Raw genomic sequence first — 18,685 nt, 5'->3', positions numbered from 1 at the left:
AGCTATTTGTGGATAGTCAAAAAAGCGAGTCAATAATAATCTGCAAAATGCTGCATATAATTCATGGGCTGAGTATCTGATATTCATTATTTGAAATGTATCTGAAGCAAAGAACCAGAAACAATAGATGAATAAGCTTTTTCATTTATTATGAAGCACAGAAATGAAACATTTGATGTTGCATGTAGAGAGGAAACAATATGCTGCTACCTTTATTTAGACATTTACTTTTGGTCATATTTAACTGCACACCATCATTTTTTCATAAGAGGCGTGTTATGCTTTTTGACTTTATTCTTCTTTTTCCAAACAAAGCACCATTTTGAAAAATGCATAGCACCACAGAAAATAGCATTGGCTGGTCATTTTTCACCACAGTAAGCAAATAGTCTTACACCTCTGGTCACCTAAAGTGGGGACAAAAGCAAATGAAAATTTGATAGACTCAATCACATAGAAAAATAACATGTGATCCTTGCATATTTATTTATATGAACTACTTTGCTAAAACCTCCATATATGAATATGTGAATTGATACCTGAGTGTGCCCAAGAGTGTGTTTTTCCTGCTGACTAAGCAGTTTTACTCATCTTCGTCATCTTCATCATCCTTGCCACGCTGAAATGACAGAGGACTTGGGTGAGCCAATCAGGACTGATGATAGTCTCCTACATGTGCATTTATGAGTCACTGTTTTTTCCACAACTCAGCAGAAATAGTTGGGAGGTTTGTCTGACGTGATACTTTTTATAGGAATGAACCGGCTGCCCTCATAACAAATTTCGGTCCAACTCTACTTTATTGCCTGTCAAAGTCTATTAAAGCTATTACTGCACTAAACTGCATATTGCCAGCATCTAATCATGACAGAGGCTTATTCTTTGTTTAATACATTTAAATGCAATAATCTTTCTTACTGGGGGAGGTGCAACGACGACAGGATTCAGAGGTTCCACAGGAATGGCAGGATCAGCAAGAGCAACAGGGGCAGCTGGGGCAGCTGGAGCAGCTGGGGCAGCTGGAGCAGCTGCAGCTGGGTCAGCTGCAGCTGGATTAGGCAGGTTGAAACCGAAGGGGTAGAACTACAGAAAGTAAAAGAAGTTGTGAATTCAATAAAATATCTGAAAAACTTTTGCCAGAGAAAATATGTTCTGCAGACACCTACCACCTCCTTGGTACCTATGCCATTCGGATTTGGAATCTCCTGCTTGATGAAGCCGTGGACCTTTCAATGAAAACAGACTTAGAAACTCATAATTGCACTGGAATCTGTAATACTTCTGATTTGATGTTGTTCTTCTTTGATTACATGTAGGCTCTAAAAACGTCAAAGTCTATAGAATTAACTCTTTTTATAGATAGCATTTAGGTTTTTATTCCATTTCCATTCTTTGGATCAAAGTCTGCAAACTACACTCTCAATAGGTAAATATCTCTCGATATATCCATATATATATATATGAACTGTGCTACTCACAGGTCCTCCAAGAGGTTTTCTTTGGGCATCAACAGGGAGCAACTGGAAGCATTAAAACAACAAAGTAAAGAAATAATTGCTAGATGCACAGAAAAGTTCTGAAAAGGTGCAAAACAATGAGTGAACTCTTACAACTTCCAGATTGTCAAGTGGGACTCCAGCAGGGATAACCTGGGCTGCCTGAAATACAGTATTAATCATATACACTTAACAGGGAGACAATCTTATGAGAAAAGTCAGCCGTGTCGGAGAAAAGCAGTTCAGCTATGAAGACATCAGCGGTGAACAAATGATAACAGACCATCATGCAGAGTTTGAAAATCTGGCTTTTACTGTTGTTAATGTGTGTGGGTATCATGATATCCACCAGCTGATCTAAGCTGCTTCTTATTGTACCTGAGGTGGAGCGTAATGGATGTCGAACTCCTCGAATGTCTGCAACTGTAAAGAAGAGAAAAAAAATCAGTGTAATGCAGGTCAGTGTAACATATTCAGACAGTTATTGAATGTTGTTTTACTGATTAATGCTAAAGACAAAAACAGACACCATAAACAAGATAACAATAACTGAAAAACTCCATCTGCTAAAAAAAAAAGGTGAGTATTAAAGCTGTTGATGATATTTCTCTAAAATACTGAAGATGAATGTTGTATGTTAATTGTTACATGTGAAAGAAAAAGAAAGGGAAAACAGATATTTTTGCAGAAATGTAAGTATTTTTCTTACAGGAGCAGAGATGGCCATCCCAAGGATGCAGGCAGCAAGCACGATAAATTTCATTTTGAAACTTGCTGTGACAGAAAGAGAATTTTGAGTTATTACATTTGGTAGTTTTTAGTGCACGTCTTTTAAAAAAGCATTCAAATTTAAAACGTCTTTTGCAGTTTCATATGATATTAGCAGGATCTACATTACCTTTCTTCCCTGGCTGCACGTGAGCACTGGAGGATTGTTGAAGAGAGGTGTGATTAGAGGAGAGTGAGATCGCCTATTTATTTGCTGAGAGAAACAAAGGGCGAGATAACTTTTGACAGGTATTGATGGTAAGCCAAGCGTTTTTCTTTGTATGATTACAAACCTGGCAGCTGCATCTCTGGGAAATCTCTTAATACATTTTTTGGCTTGAAATGCACATCTATCACATTCCTCGGCAATGTGTCTTATCAGGTGCCCCCTTGCAACATCTCAAACTCAAAAAAGGGCAACAGGGTTATTCGGGAGTAGGACCTTACTTACTCCTGTGTGTTTTTCCTAAAAGAAAATATGATGCTTTCTACCTGATGATGTTTAGAGGATAAATGTTTTACCAACAGCAGTATTTCGAGGGCTGTTAAAACCTACAAATGATCATGTATACTTCTAAAACTGAATGTCTTTTTCAATGTATTGGGTAGAACTTTAAATTTACAACAATTTTAGGGTACAGACATTCACTGCACATTGTATCTGAGCCTGCGTGGATACGTCAGAGGTGCGATGACAATATATAATCTGGGATAAATATGCTTCAGGATGATAATTAGATAAATACTGTGCACACTCTCTTACATTATGGTTTTACTGGGAAGAAAACACATTAAGTAAGTAGCATTCAAGGCTTAAATCTTCAGTTTAATACAGGTAGGGTTACTTCAGGTTCATATTGAGAAGTATCTAAATCATATGAAACACAACAAATATTTAAACACCAGCGGACAGTGTGCATACAGTATGTTTGATTCATAATTAATATGTTGGTAGGAATGACTGCATAGAAATAATATGAACATGGCACTGCTCAGAAATCGAGGTACTTCAGAAAAGGCCAAAGACTTTTTAAGCACTATAAGAACAAGCAGCTATGAATACGGTGACAGATGAACAATAATCACCTGATTTTTTAATTTCAATGATCACAAAAAAAATTTACCTAACAAGCATCAGGTGGTGCACAGATCATGTTAGCAGCCAGCTAGTAAATGTAGCACAGCACATAGCAGCTAAAGAGATAGTTAATTTCTTCAATATAGACTTAAGAAAAAATACTGGTGACTGCCAGTGCTACCCCTAAACCTCCCTGTAGATGCACCTATGGTATAAATTTGAAAACCCTTCATGATTTTCAGAAAAGTTCACCTATGACCTTGACCTTGAGGTCACTGAGATTCAAACTCACCCAGGACTTTTAGCAGATGCATGGCATCAGTTTGAAAATCCTTGGTGACTTTCTTTTTGAGTTATTTTTAGAAAACCTGACCTCTCACCAATGTTCCCTCTAAGCTGCGCACGTGCGCAATTGCGCACTGCTGGCACGGTCTCTGCGCACAGAAAATCTGTGTTGCGCACAAAAAAAATTAACCTGAAATGAAATTAAAATTAATACTTTAATAATTCTGTTTTGCAGTGGACAGAAATTATTTTTTGGAGTGGCACAAATGATTTGTGTGTCATCAGATTTGATGCAGAACAGCTGATTGTTCTGTAAATAGTTTGAAATGTTTATTTAAAAATACCTTGGCTGCATTAAAAAAAATAAATAGCTGCAAAAAACTTTGTTGTTTGCCAAACTGAGTTACTTTTTTGAAGAAGTAACTATATAATTAATTGCCCAGCATTGGTCATTATATACTATATTTTGCAGACAGAGAGTTACAAGACTCTCTCCCAGACCACAGACTCATAATACAAGTCAGAGCTTTTTTTTAAAAAAGAAAGAAAGTTGTGTTTTCAAAATTGGAGTTCAAGTTATTTTTACTTCCAATAGTTTTAACATACTACACAGGTCAATGACTAGATTTTTTTTACATTTTCATTGTAAGTGGGCTAAAGCAGTTAATTAAAAGTAGTCTAACATAAATGTAAATGCTGTAATTTGATTATTTTAATAAACCATGTAACTTGGATGGATTAGATGCCGGCGCGACCACAGTGCACACGTCTGATGTCGCTCACAGTGGTCCAAGGGATCGCTCAGGGAGTTTGTGTGTTCGCTCAGACACGTGAAAAATTAGAGGGAACATTGCCTCTCACCCTGACCTTGAGTCACCCACCCAATAACGACAATATCCCATCAGCATTTTCCGGGTGATCAGTAAACAGAGACAAAAGAGTGAATACAGGATTTAAACATGACTCCAAGTAAAACCTACTGTAACTCGATGACTGTTGTGTGTAGTAATTCACTCATTTCAACCTAAAAGCTGTGAATATTTCAATTTTTTGTTCACAGGTTGTTTGCGGCACTCTTGCAGGAAAAAAATATTATGCCAAGTTTGTGCTGAAAATGTATTTAATTGAAGGTTATGAAAGACAGTAACATGGAAAGACAAAACAGTTCAGGCCCAGCCTTATTTGTTTTATTATTATTTATTTCACATTTGTTTTTATTTATTATTTTTTTTAAGTAAAATAACAATAAATGAAATTAAATAGCAAGGGTTAGTAATATCCTTGAGAATCTCCACTGAATAGTTGTTAGTACCCATCAATAATGCATTTTGTTTTCTCTTAGTATGCTGTGGGTTATCTCCACTGGTGACAACAGTCTCAGACAAGGGTTTCCTGCATGGGCTGAAGCTGGGGTTCAGCAGGTGTTTGGGCAGTGGCAGCATCCGGCCCAGCTAAACCTGCAGAGAACCCGCTAGCATTCGGCTGTGATCCAGAGCACGGCAGTGCCTTTATCGGTTGAGCTCCAGCAGCTGAGGTCCCCACAGCTGGCTGAACGCCTTGTTGTTCTGGGTGTGTGAGTCCTGCGGCCTGGCTCTCGGGCTGAACAGCTCCCGCAGGCTGGTTTGTAAGCACATTAGGCATGTACACACCCAATTGGCCCATTGTAGCAGCCATCTGAAACAGTAAACAGAGATAAGATACTGTAAAGAGGCAAGGGAGGGGCAGTGTTAGTGGGATCACTGAGTTCACTAAACAGACTGTTTGAACAAGCTGGAAGAAGATAAAAATCTTGGCTGTGTTACCTGAAGTTCCTCAGAGCTAAGACTGCCAAGAGGAGAGCTCTGGTAAGGAATGACAACATATGTCAAGTGAAATGTTCTCAGAAAGAAAATTGTGAAATTGCAAATAGCATTAATCATCTAAGTCTGCAGAGGGTGTTATATATTTACCATTGGTTGCTGTAGCATGTATAGAATCTGGGGATTCTGTGGATGAGAATTAGGTTAGATAATTGTAACTCTTTTTTTCTTTTTTCTGCTTTATTCTGCATTATGTATATGCAGAGACACCTGTTGTTGCAGCTGCTGCTGTGGCTGCTGTATTCCCTGAGTTGCATCTATTGAAGGATCAACTGCAACTCCTGCAGCGTTTTCTGCAGGTAACACTGGACTGTTGGGAAGCTGATTTGCTGGAATTTGTGGGAGACCTGATTCCAGAATCATTGGGTAACCATATGGGCTGAACTGATGGAGAGAAGATAAAATAAAACAAAACAAAACATATCAACAATTTCTGCACTGAAACCAAAAGTTACAACTCCAATATTAACTCCTTACTCCAAAAGCCAAAATTCCAATGTCTTTATTTTCATAATACTGTGTCTTATGAAAGGGTTTTAGGGTGTTTCCTGTTTCCAGCAAGCCTGTCTCTTAGCTTACCAGCTGATTCCCATAGGGTGAGGAAAACAGAGGTAAGTATCCATAAGGTGGGAAAATCTGAAAAAAGCAGCAATACACATTTTTAAAGGGAGAAAATAATTTAAAATAAGAGTTAATATTCTGTTTTCTTAGCTCCCCCCGCCTCCTCCTACTAGAGGCTGCTGTGGCAGTGTCAGCTGGTGGGGTCCATAGAAGCGTGGCTGCATGGGCATGCCCTCTTGTGGATACCAGGGGTACTGTTGCAGTGAAGGAATGGGCTGGGGATCAGGCTGCTGTAGACCTCCTGCCTGTGGCTGAACACTGGGTGAAACAGAGGCTGGCGTAGGAGATTCGGGTTTCTGGTTTGCGGCTACAACGTGCTGAGCACCTTGAGTTGCTGTTTCTCCTCCTTGTAACAGCAGGGGACGACGGACATTTGAATTGACCTGAAAAAGAAAGAAGATGGTAAAATTATCACAGAGTTCATAGAATGTCAAATGTTAATTAAAAAATGACAACCAGTATTAAATGAATAAACATAAAATTATATAATTATCTCAAGTATTGTATTTTAAACCATATTCTATGAGTCTACTTACTGGTACTGCAGAGACCACTATGGTAAAGCATGACAGCAGAGTTATGATAATCATTTCCAAAAAGAGAACAAAATCAATATAGTTTTTAATCAGTTCCACTGGATCAATGGGTGCTTTAAGGACTATCTCCGTGGAGCACTCAGGAGTAAATTCATTGAAACTGTATGGAGGGGTGCTTCAACTTATGCACTGCTCACAAACTGGATCAACCAATCACATGGCAGACTGAAGAAAGATAAATTCAACCTAATCATCTGCTGAATGAAGCAGGGAGGTGGAAACCAAAGAAAATCTAATAAGTGTCCTAAACGGCATGTTTTTCTTCAATTATGATGGTGTAATGTCTCTTGAAATAATTAAACAAATGCATGAGAGTTGAGGCCTTGTGGTTTTCCTGCTACTACGGGCACCTACGGGTGTGGCTGATGTGGCTGATGTGTCAGTGTCTCGCTGTTGTAATTGCAGTATGGTCAAACCAAGAATGTGTGATGTGCAAAAAAGCAATCTTAAAAAGCAGACATGAAAAATAACTGAGGCTGCAACAGACATAAAAATGAACACTTGATAAGTTAATGTAAGACATAAAAAAAATGACAAACTACACATTAATGACATATGTTGGTTCAAATATTAAAATTAATTTGAAGATGAGCTCAAATGCTTAACTTTGCACTAAATGTATTTGAAATGTGAGAGAAAATTGTAGAGCAAGTAATTATAATATGTATAAATTCTATCCAGCTTGACTTTTAGTTGTTGTTTAATTTTTTTTTTCCTTTGTAGATCACCTTGAATCAACCTTCTTTAATCAAACACTCAATAACAAATAACAAAATAAAGGAAACACAGGTAATAAGTATGACCACACATTTTTTTTAACATTTGATAAAGTAATATCTTTCCATCATTTTAAACTGACACAACGTTTTGTTTGCAACATCATATGCTAAAACGGCAAACATAAAAATTACTGACAAGTGGCAATTTGGGTACAGGATCCAAATAATAATAAATGATAATATATTGTTATTAGTAATAACAGTATCTGTATAACTATGTCGATAGATACTACTATTATTAATAACATATAATAATAATAATAGATAGATAGATAGATAGATAGATAGATAGATAGATAGATAGATAGATAGATAGATAGATAGATAGATAGATTAAAAAGTGCAGTATGCCACAACAAGGATCTCTTTTCAAATTGCAATTTATTTTGAAAAAAAAATCACCAAAGGATCAAATACAACAATTATGAAAAATACATATAATTCAGTGCATACTTTAAAAGTTGGTTGCCAGCTGGTTTACAAAATTAACCAAGTTTGCAAATTAGGCAGACATCCACAAAACAGGAGATAATGCACATTCATGCACACCTCACACCAAAGAGAAAGTAAGAGACCATGCTAGCTGTGTTAAAAGGGTGTATGCTAATGACAATCTTAATTACTTTTTTTGTCAAATCAGCAGAGCAAGCAGTGCTGTGCAATCAGTGAAAATACTGCTGAAGAGGGTGTGTGAAGAAGAAATAAAGCAGTACTATGTGTTTAACTCATGAAGCACAGAGTCATGCATTAACAGCTCAGCAATCATCCCTCACTTAAGCTGTGTTGATCTAGGGTTGGTGTTGTGTGTACCCGCTTACTGGATATTACGCATGCATGTCGTCAGCATCCCTCCCACTAATGTCTGGAAGCCTAGTCTCTAACAAAACTCATCATTACCTTGCTGACTGAATGCCTCTCTAAATGTTACATGTTTCAAATCACAGTGCAACATATAACCTCACTGGTTATATAAGTTTTTTTTTTTTTTTTAATTAAACAAAACATTCAAATAAGTAGGATCAACAAAACATATATAACATTGTAAAGAGAGGTTGAAGGATGCTGCAATACTGAAATGTGAAAATATGCAAACACAATATGCAATATCTTTGAATGGCAATAAAATTTGGTTCATTTCTGGCTTCAAGGTTACAAAATCTAAAAAACAGACATAATTCTCACAGCATCCATTTCCCTATTATTATGCAGCTTTGTGCTGCTTATGTTGGAAAGTTAAAACCAAAGTAGTATCAGCTACTTTTTTTTTTTTTTTTCAGATCAATGCTATTCACCGACTGTCTCCCCTCAGGGCTGTAGTAGTAGACATGATTGTGGTCCTGGAAGTCTGTGTTGTGGTTGATGTTGATGGCTGAATAGGTGGTTGCGCACATAGAATCGGAAACACAGTACAGATATTGAATGAAGGTCTAATCCACAGGTGTTGGCCACTCTGCAAAAGCATTGAAAAAATTTATATTACTGTGTTCTTTGCAAACAATTATGGCATTATTTATGTCTTACCTCACTACTGTCAGACCCACTGCTGCGTGAATGATGCCGCCTCTACAAAAACATAAAAAATGTATTTGTTTTAAATATTAACAGAAAGGGTTTTGATAGGGGATAAGAATTGACAACAAATATCAAATAAAACTATTTAGGCATTTTTGTACTTACAGCAACAGAGCAATTGACCAAGTATAAAATCATGAGAAGAAAGACTTTCATCTTGCAGTTCAGAGTGTAATTCATTTCCCTTGATAGTTAGAGCTCCCACACTAGAGTATGACAGTAAACAGCACAATAATGAATAAAATCAAGCTCCGGCACTCTATCTCCAAGACAGTCCTTGGCTTTTAAATAGACTCTGTGCCCACACTGATCTCCCACGCTAAATGTTACTTCACCTCAGATGTGGTCAGTTCTCATGGCCGCCTCCAGAGGCGAAACCAAACTAGGTGTGAACACAATTTCATTAGCAGACTAGACTGTGTTTTCGCAAGGCCCGCATCCTGTTTATCATGCTGAGAAGCTTAGAGATTTTAATCCCATACACATACAGACACACACATACTGTAAGATTAAAATTTATATTCATATTTCCAATCTAAGTAAAATTCAGAGCATCACCATGTTAAAACATGTTCTAGTTATATGGAAGCAAATATGTATATAACACGAATAAGCAGTTGCTGTCGAACGCAGGGATGATTGTTAAGTAGTAAGCCATTATATACTTGCAAAACTGTTGCCTAGAGCTGTATTTCCACCTGCAAAACAATACTTGCTCAATCTTTTCCAAATACTATAATCATCTTGTTGACATGTGGTGGACCTCGATTTCCTCTACTGTCATTAATGTTAGGTTGATTTTGATAATAGTTGTCATTCTTGTACTTAAATTTGTAAACCTTGCTCTGAATTGCATGTTCAGATATTCTCCTCCCCCACATGTTGGATGCTATAATGTTTAACTGCAGGCACATTCCATCTAAAGGTTCTGGTTTCCTTATCTGGTAAAGGATGTTCCCTCCTCTCCATTTAGGGGTTCGCCTATGCTTGTATATGGTGAACCATTAAAGTTAAGCCATATACGGGTGTGGGGAGATGACCTGTGGATAACTAGGAAATGTGGTTAAACAGTTGTAACCATATATTGTGTGGCAGGAAGTCACATATACAGAGACACACACACACACACTTGCTCGCACATGCATGCACACACACAGTGCCTTAGCTTTTATGGCACACTACATGGGTTTTACATTGTGTAACCAGTTTAAACCAGTTTGACCGTGTTTGTGTAACCCACGGTAGTGAATGAAAGAGCCTGCAAGGGGAGTCAGTTTGAAGTCAGCTGAACATCTTGCTGGACTTCCCTTGCTAGCAAGTGAGAACCGTACAGAGTGTCTTGCTTTTGTTCACAGTGACGAACCTCTGCACCAGCGAGGTCTGACATTAGACCTAACAATTACATTTTAAACCTTGCAAATGTCTGTGAGAGACTTTATTTTTGACAGTGATGTTAAAATATATGAGTGTTTCCTGGAGTTGGAAAACTAACTTGAAAGATCACTTAGGATGTGTTGCTCCATGTGTTACAATAAACTGTCATTGATGCAAAACAAAACAAGGTGCTAGCACTATCATCCTGCTATGTCTTCTTTTTTCTTTCTATTTTTTTTTCTTCTTGCAAAAAAGCATTAGAGTCAGACCATTTATCCACATCCCATTTATAATGCTGAAAGACTTAGATTTACTTATCTTTTCAAATAAAGTGGTTTTCATTTCAAAGACCTACTTGTTACGAACACTGCAAATAGAAAGTTGATCTTCTTGTTTTTTAAATGTTTCTGATGGAAGAAAATATTACCAATATGTTGTGTGTCACATAACTAAAGGATGGACTTTCTCCTGCAATAAACTGCCATAGACCTTCTTTGGGAGACTGAGGAGTGTGATCCTCCCCTTGAAGCACACCCTAAAGTTCCCTTTCTTGAAGGGGGGAAACTTCACCCCAGTCTTCCAATCCAGAGGACTTACTTCAATGCAATATTAAAGAGGTGTGTCAAACTAGAAAGCCTCACAACATCCAGACCCTTGAGAAATTCATGAAAAAGCTCATCCACCAACCAAGGTGTTTGACCTTCTAGAATCAACAGACTGAAAGCAGAGGTGGTTTCTATTGAAATAATTAACAACTTCACAGTAAAGTGAGGCTTTCTCTCTACTGATATGAGTCAGTGTAGCTCACTCAGCCATCTCTTTGTTTCACTCACTCCTTCTCTTTTGGTAGAATCATCATCCAATAAGACTATATTTATTCAACTGCACTTTAGATCTCAATGTTTAAGTGAACAGATAGTCTATAATGGTTTTCATAATCCACAGTAAAAATAATAGTGAGGCATTAGGTATTTATTTTTTTTATTTTTTATACTTCTTTTATGTGCTTGCTTATAATAAAAAGACGCTATTGTATTAAAAATATAAATTTAGTAATTGCAATATCCAGCCCAATTTACTGCTGCTACTGGTCAAACATTTTAGAACACCACAATTTTTCCAGTTATTTATTGCAATTCAAGTCATTCAAGTCAATGGATAGCTTGAAATGGTATAAAGGTAAGTGGTGAACTGTTAGAAGTTAAAAAAAGTTACCCCAAACTTAACAATAATGTACATTTCAGAATTATACAAAAAGGCCTTTTTCAGGGAACACAAAATGGGTTAACAATTTAAAGCTGTTCTGAGGCAATGGAGGTTGATCAAGCCTTGAAAGCCGTTGCTACTAATTCCTACAGGTGTTCCAACTTTTCTGGAAAGCAATGTTGGAACACACTAATGTACCATTCCCTTATGAGCATCAGTTGAATCATATAAGACAAAATGCTGCCATATTCTGTTTCACTCCGTTATTACACTCTTAAATCTTACTACTTATTCTTGCGTCTTTTGGGATCTTACAAAGCTTCAAACGACGCGTCGACTATTAAATTAGTCATCGACGTAAGACTAATTGTGGCAGCCCTAGTGACATCATCAGGACTTTAAAATTAGGAAATGCTAGGCGGGTGTTTCCGCACACCTGACCCACATGAAGACTGAAAAGAAAGAACAAAGTAAGTATGAACAAATGACTTAATCTCTAACAATAAAATATAAAGAATAGTGATGTGTCGGTCGCAAACGCAACGGCTCTTAGAGCCGACTCTTTTAAGTGAACGATGCGAGCCGTGGGTTTTTTTTTTCTTTCTCTCACCCTCTCTCTCGCACTTTTTTTCCGCTTCGCTCCGCACGCGAGCCTGTGCTTTGCGCTGGGAAGAGGGGGGAGGGTGGTAGTTACACTGGCAGTAGCACAGGAACAGAGCCGGAGGGAGACTGGTGTCAAGCCAGCCTCCAATTCCAGCATTGCAGTCAAGCCAGCCTCCAGTTTGTTTTCTGTTCCCCGTCTATTCAAAGTATTACGACAATGGATGTGGAAACCGGATTTCAAAATAAAAGCCAACTTCTTTTTTTTTTTTATAATTTTTTATTTTTCCATTGACATTCAGAAACAGACATTCACAACATTTACATCACATGAGAATACTTCTTGCATCTGTTGTCTGCCCTTATTGCCAAAATAGTATTTTAGTTTATATCCAGGCTATAAGAAGAGAGAAAAACTTACAGCCATAGCAACAGTTGAAACAAACAGGCAAAAAGGAAAAGAAAAAAAACCAAAAAAAAACCAAACAAACAAACAAAAAAACAAAAACAAAAACAAAACCAAAAAACTATGTACTGATAGGGAGTGATCTTACTCTTGCATACTCTCATATATCATAACTACTAGTTTGTGAAAATAAAATCTGGCCTATGAGGCGTGACATATTTGACCCAGTTTTCCCAATATGATATAAATTTATCCAATTTGTGATTAACAAAGGCTGTTATCTTTTCCATTTTATAGATGTCCATTGTGATGTCCATCCATATATTTATAGTTGGGCTCTCCGGTGATAACCATTTTCTGGTAATACCCTTTTTACAGGCCATCAGCAAAATATTTACTAAATGTTTATCACTTTTCGGCCATTCCTGAGGTACATGTCCAAAAAACATAGTCTTACTCTCAAAGGGTATTTCACATTTGAAGATATACTGTAGAGCGTTGTGTATTTCTCTCCAATAGTCCCTCAAAACAGAGCAATCCCAAAAAATATGGTAGTGGTTTGCACTTTGGTTTCCACAGTTTCTCCAGCAGACAGGGGAGTTATTATCATAGTGAGACTTCTGGGAGGGTGTTATAAAGTACCTAATTAGGCTCTTCCAGCCGAATTCCCTCCATTTTTGGGAGCTTGTACACATCCATTGATACCTCCATATTGCCGTCCATTCTTCCTCAGATATACTTATCCCTCCTTCCTTCTCCCATTTTATTTTAATATATGAAGTTGAATGTGATGTCAAGTCCAAAAGACCCTTATACAGACATGAAACAATTCTATCAATAGTTTCTGAATTATAGCTTTTTATAAACAAATCGATCAAACGTGTGCCTGTCTTTGTTGCATTTTTCGTCTTCATATCAACATAATGCCGTAGCTGCAAATATCGGTAGAAATCTTGTTTTTCTAATAAATGTGTCCTTTTAAGTGTTTCAAAACTGAGCAATTTTCCATCTTTCATTATAGTACATAGGTCTGTTATACCCTTAGCTATCCAATCCTTGAATCTAGAGTCCAATTTATTAGGTATGAACTCTGAGTCATAAGCACACCATTTAAGAGCTATAATGTTGGCCTCTAGTTTATGTTCCTTTATAACAGTTTTCCATGTTTTAAGGGTCTGTTTCACCCATGGGTTATCCATGTTATTTATGTAAGTTTGTAATCAAATCAAATCAAAGTTTATTTATATAGCACATATTAAAACAACAGTGTTGACCATAGTGCTTCACAGTCAGTCAAAACACAAGACAATTAAAACAAACAATAAAATAGGACAACAAACAATAGGTAACAACACAATAAGCTAAAATCAGCCAACTAGTTAGAATCAAAGGCCAAAGTAAACAGATAAGTTTTAAGACGAGATCTAAAAGACTGGATAGACTCGGCCATACGAATATGTACAGGGAGGTTATTCCACAGTCTAGGTGCCACGATCGCAAAGGCCCGGTCTCCTCTCGACTTCATTCGAGACCTAGGTTGTGCAAAGAGCAAGTGATTGGATGATCTAAGCGCTCTGTTGGGATTATATAGGTGGAGTAGGTCAGAGAGATAGGTGGGCGCTAAATTATTCAGAATTTGAAAAGTGAACAAAAGAATTTTAAAATCTATGCGATATTTAACAGGGAGCCAATGTAGTTTGGCTAAAATTGGAGTTATGTGTTCATGGATTCTTGTACCTGTTAAAAGACGCGCAGCTGCATTTTGAATTAACTGAAGCCGATAAAGAGAAGAGTGTTGGAGGCCCGTAAATTATTATTTATTGTAAATTATTATCAGCTAGAATTGCCTGGATGGGAATGGGCAACATTTTTTCCTCAAGGTTTTTCCATTGGGCAGTGTATGACGGGTTACACCAGCATATCACTGCTCTCATCTGCACTGCAAAATAGTAATATCTGAAATAAGGCAAGCCCCATCCTCCCTTTTGCTTAGCCAGCTGTAAAGTTTTGAGGCGAACCCTTGGTCTTTTACCTTGCCATATATACCTAGATAACATTTTGTCCCACTCATTAAACTGATTTTGGTTAATCTCTATTGGTAGGGTTTGAAATAAGTATAAGAATCTTGGCATTATATTCATTTTAATAGAGTCAATTCTTGAGCTAAGGTTAAAGAAAGGAATTAAATTCCATCTTGCTATGTCGTCCTTTATTTTTTTATGTATCGGTAAATAATTCTGTTCAAATAATTTTGTAAGATCCTTTGATAGGTTGATGCCTAGGTATTTAAACGACTGTTTGCCATGCCAAGGGGTAATTACTTCTTATTTCGTCTGATGGGCTATAATTATATGAGAGTAGCTGGGTTTTACCTATATTGATTTTGTACCCAGATAATTGGCCATATTGTTCAAATGAGTGCATCAATTTAGGTAAAGAGTACGTTGGGTGTCCAAGATAGACCAGAATATCATCCGCGTAACAGGCCAATTTATATTCCGTCCCTTTAATAATGATTCCCTTGATGTCTTCGTTTTGTCTAATGAGCTGAGCTAGTGGTTCCAAATATAATGCGAAGAGTAGTGGTGACCATGCACAACCCTGTCTGGTGCCTCTTTCTAGGGTAAAACTGTTAGATAAATATCCATTGATTTTAATCCTAGCGGTAGGGTTGTCATATAGTGCCTGTATAGTTTTTATAGTTGTATCATGGAAGCCAAATTTATATAACACCCTGTAGAGAAAATTCCAATTAACGGAATCAAAGGCTTTTTCAGCGTCTACGCTTATCACAATTGCTTTAATTTTGTTTTTTTGTATATAGTCCATAATATGTAGTGTCTTTCGTATATTGTCTTGTGTTTGGCGTTGATGTATGAAACCTGTCTGGTCGTTATGTATCAATGTTGGTAGAAACTCTTCTAATCGTTTGGCCATAATAGACGTATAGAGTTTATAGTCCATGTTAAGAACGGAAATTGGCCTATAAGATCCACATTCCATTTTATCCTTGCCTTCTTTTGGTATGGCTGAAATTATTGCCTCCTTCCAACTGGGTGGCGTTTGTGCCTTTTTCAAAGCCCAGTTCAATGTGGGAAGTAGAACAGGTATTAATTCTTTTTTAAATTCTTTATACCACTCTGCGGTGTAACCATCAGATCCTGGTGACTTGCTTAAATTAAGCCTACTAATTGCAGCTTTTAATTCTTCTTCAGTTATGTCCGCTGTCATTGTTTGATTTTGTTCTTCATCAAGAGTGGGTAGATCTAGAGAATTCAGGAAGCTGTCAATCTGAGTTACCGTCCCACCGGGGACTTCAGAATATAGGGTTGTATAGAATATTTCAAAAGCTTCCTGAATTTCATTTAATTTATTTTTTATCACTTTTGTTCTTGGGTCCCTAATTTTATGAATTGTATTTTCCGCTATCTTTTTTTTCAGTTTCCACGCCAGTATTTTCGTAGATTTAGAGCCGCTTTCATAGTGTCTCTGTTTCAGAAACATTAAATTTTTCTTAATTTCTTGTGTGGCTAGATTATTAATTTCATTCCTAATATTTTTAATTTCTCTTAATGTTTCCTGTGTAGAATCTATTTTATGTTTTCTTTCTAGTTCCTTTAGTTTGTTTTTTAGGTCCTCTAAAAAAAAAAATAAAATAAAATAAAATAAAAGCCAACTTCGAGTGAATTATCAGATATTTTAAGAACATAATAACATATATGTCTTGATGCATTCTCAATCATCCAGGAAAGTAAATCTCCAAAAGTTGAATCTGTTCATCTGGACGTAGCGTTTTGTGGGAGAAACGTTTCGTCACTCATCCAAGTGACTTCTTCTGTCATGATCCTGGGTCTGTTTGACCCAGCGTTTTGTGTTTTTCTATTTAGTGTGATTTTGGTTCTGTTCTTCCTCTGTTTAGTGTTTACACTGTTCGGCCCGTGTGTGTCCTTGTATGTGTAGTTCCTGTTTTATTGTGAAGGTCTGTGTCTTATGTCAGTGTGTTCTGTTTACGTTTTCCCCTGCCTCGTCAGTTGTGATGTCTTCCAGGTGTGTTCCCCTCCTGTTTCCCTTCCCCTGATTCCTGGCGTGTGTATTTATAGTGTGTGTTACCTCGTCCTCATTGCTGGTTCGTCTGTGTGCTTCCCCTCCATCGTTCTGTGTATTTCTCTCCGTGCTCCTGGTCTTTCTCCCTGCAAGGTACCCTCGTTCGTGTTCTGGTTTTGTGTTAGTTTTAGTTTTCCCAGTTTAGCGTATTATCTGTTATTTTCCTCGTCCCCCTTTCTGTTGTGTTGTATTCCACTATTGGTTAATAAAGCTCACCCTCCACTTAAGCAGTCCGCCTCTTGGGTCCATTACTAATCATCACACGGCCTGCCTCGGCACCCCGTGACATCTTCAGTCTCAGCTGACTGCAGGTTTCCCCAAACCTTATAAACAGTACATTTGCATAATGACTGAAACCAGCCCACTGAACGAACAATGGGCTGTGAGGTCAGTTCCTTAATCATAATTATGCAAATTCCCATGACCATTGATCAACAATCACTGACCAAAACCCACTGATCAAAGAACACTGATCAATGGCCATGAGTACCATTCACAGAGAGTTGGGGAATGGCTGCAATCACAGCATTGTAAGATGGCGAAAGATGTACCCTTAGGCCCCCTCCTCGATTCAGAGATGGTCTTTCCCTTTTCACGTAAATGGCTTCCTTGACTCCGCGCTCAAACCAGCGTTCTTCCCTGTCCAGGATGTGTACATCCTCATCGTTGAAAGAGTGTCCACTGGCCGGTAGGTGTAAATAAACTGCAGAGTCCTGGCCTGATGAGGTTGCTCTTCTGTGTTGTGCCATCCGCTTCGCTAGAGGTTGTTTGGTTTCCCCGATGTATAAATCCTGGCAATCCTCCTGGCACTTAACAGCGTACACTATGTTACTCTGTTTGTGTCGGGGGACTATGGTAACTCAGTCTGATTTTGCCTTCCAAAATAAAAGCATTTTCAAACTGCCCATATCTGACTTACTCCTGGAACAGTTTCAAAATGCTATAAAAAAAATAATTTCGGTTTTCACAGGGTAATTCCACCTTAGAATTATTCTGAAATGTTTTTTTATTCTTTCTGTTAGTCACATGTATGTTTTGATGTGCATTGGTGTTAGTTTGAATGACATCTCCAAGGCCCTTGAATTCATAATTGTCTTTTTTGTTTTTTGTTTTTACTTTGTTTGTCAAGTATTCACCATATTTAAAACCCACAAAAAAAGACAATAGTTAACTTTAAAATTAGTACAGAGGTGGAGAATAAACTCAGCCGTGTTGTCTTTTGTCTTATGCAGTCAGAGAGATTATTGAATGTTTGGGTGGATGTATTTTCCTCTGTGATGGGTTACGATGTGCGCCCACCACCCCAGGCTCCGTGGGGCTTGGTGGTGGTGCTAATGTAGGCCCCCGTCCAGATGGGCATTTGTGGCTTCCAGGGGTGCCTACTTGGGTCAGCGGGGGACCTGGCCACACGACAGAGTACTTTGCCTTCACGTCCCTCCCCTCCTCATCCACACTCCATCACACCGCCACACATGCAGGGCTTTGGCGTACAGTTGTTTCACTAAGGTGGGTGTGAGACATTCCTGCTGTGTCCCCTTCCGACCACCTGTACCTCAATTTTATTCCACAATCTATACATCAACATCACTTGTGCTGGGCATGCAGAATGGCGTCCAAGGGATAGTCTGTGTATTCAACCTCTCCTAAGTTGCCGTTGCCCACGTCTCAATTTTAAATACATGTAGATGATAAGGTTTCTCGGCAGGGGCCGTGCTGACACCAATATTTATTATCTACTGTTACTTATACTTATCTAGGTTGTGGCTGTGATACTTGCTGTTGTGTACTGTGTTATATTTTTGCTTGTTTTCTTTTCTGTTGTTTTTCCTTCCAGTAGGTAATCCAATGGAATTTACTGTCTTGTGTCACCGTCCCTCATCCCCTCTGTTTTTTCCCCTCTTTTGAACGTCTCTTGTCTAAGTCTTAATATTTCCTATCAAC

General features: G+C 37.9%; 2 protein-coding genes and 1 long non-coding RNA gene across 3 annotated transcripts; all 3 read right to left on the bottom strand.

The window, feature by feature from the left end:
- Positions 1-124: 124 nt before the first annotated feature.
- scpp7 (secretory calcium-binding phosphoprotein 7) lies at positions 125-2,478 on the bottom strand. Its single transcript, XM_003454199.3, has 9 exons — positions 2,395-2,478; positions 2,206-2,270; positions 1,875-1,919; positions 1,611-1,658; positions 1,479-1,520; positions 1,167-1,226; positions 919-1,083; positions 540-619; positions 125-407 (listed from the first exon to the last, which is right to left on the bottom strand). The coding sequence occupies exons 2-8, from the start codon at positions 2,257-2,259 to the stop codon at positions 584-586; spliced, it is 450 nt and encodes a 149-aa protein (XP_003454247.1). The 5' UTR covers positions 2,260-2,270; positions 2,395-2,478; the 3' UTR covers positions 125-407; positions 540-583.
- Positions 2,479-4,742: 2,264 nt separating this feature from the next.
- LOC102080296 (uncharacterized) lies at positions 4,743-16,884 on the bottom strand. The gene is made up of 7 exons (XM_019359944.2): positions 16,751-16,884; positions 6,218-6,490; positions 6,066-6,122; positions 5,697-5,870; positions 5,577-5,612; positions 5,430-5,468; positions 4,743-5,301 (listed from the first exon to the last, which is right to left on the bottom strand). Exons 2-7 carry the CDS (start codon positions 6,275-6,277, stop codon positions 5,005-5,007), a joined length of 663 nt encoding a protein of 220 aa, XP_019215489.1. The 5' UTR covers positions 6,278-6,490; positions 16,751-16,884; the 3' UTR covers positions 4,743-5,004.
- Positions 7,838-9,543, bottom strand: LOC102080195 (uncharacterized). Its single transcript, XR_267006.4, has 3 exons — positions 9,160-9,543; positions 9,004-9,045; positions 7,838-8,932 (listed from the first exon to the last, which is right to left on the bottom strand). It is a non-coding gene; the product is annotated as an uncharacterized LOC102080195 (long non-coding RNA).
- Positions 16,885-18,685: the final 1,801 nt, after the last annotated feature.

This window comes from Oreochromis niloticus, linkage group LG6, assembly GCF_001858045.2.
Source record: "Oreochromis niloticus isolate F11D_XX linkage group LG6, O_niloticus_UMD_NMBU, whole genome shotgun sequence".
NCBI classification, from domain to species: domain Eukaryota; kingdom Metazoa; phylum Chordata; class Actinopteri; order Cichliformes; family Cichlidae; genus Oreochromis; species Oreochromis niloticus.
Note: the sequence above shows the minus strand (reverse complement) of the source record. Positions and strands in the feature narration are given on the sequence as shown.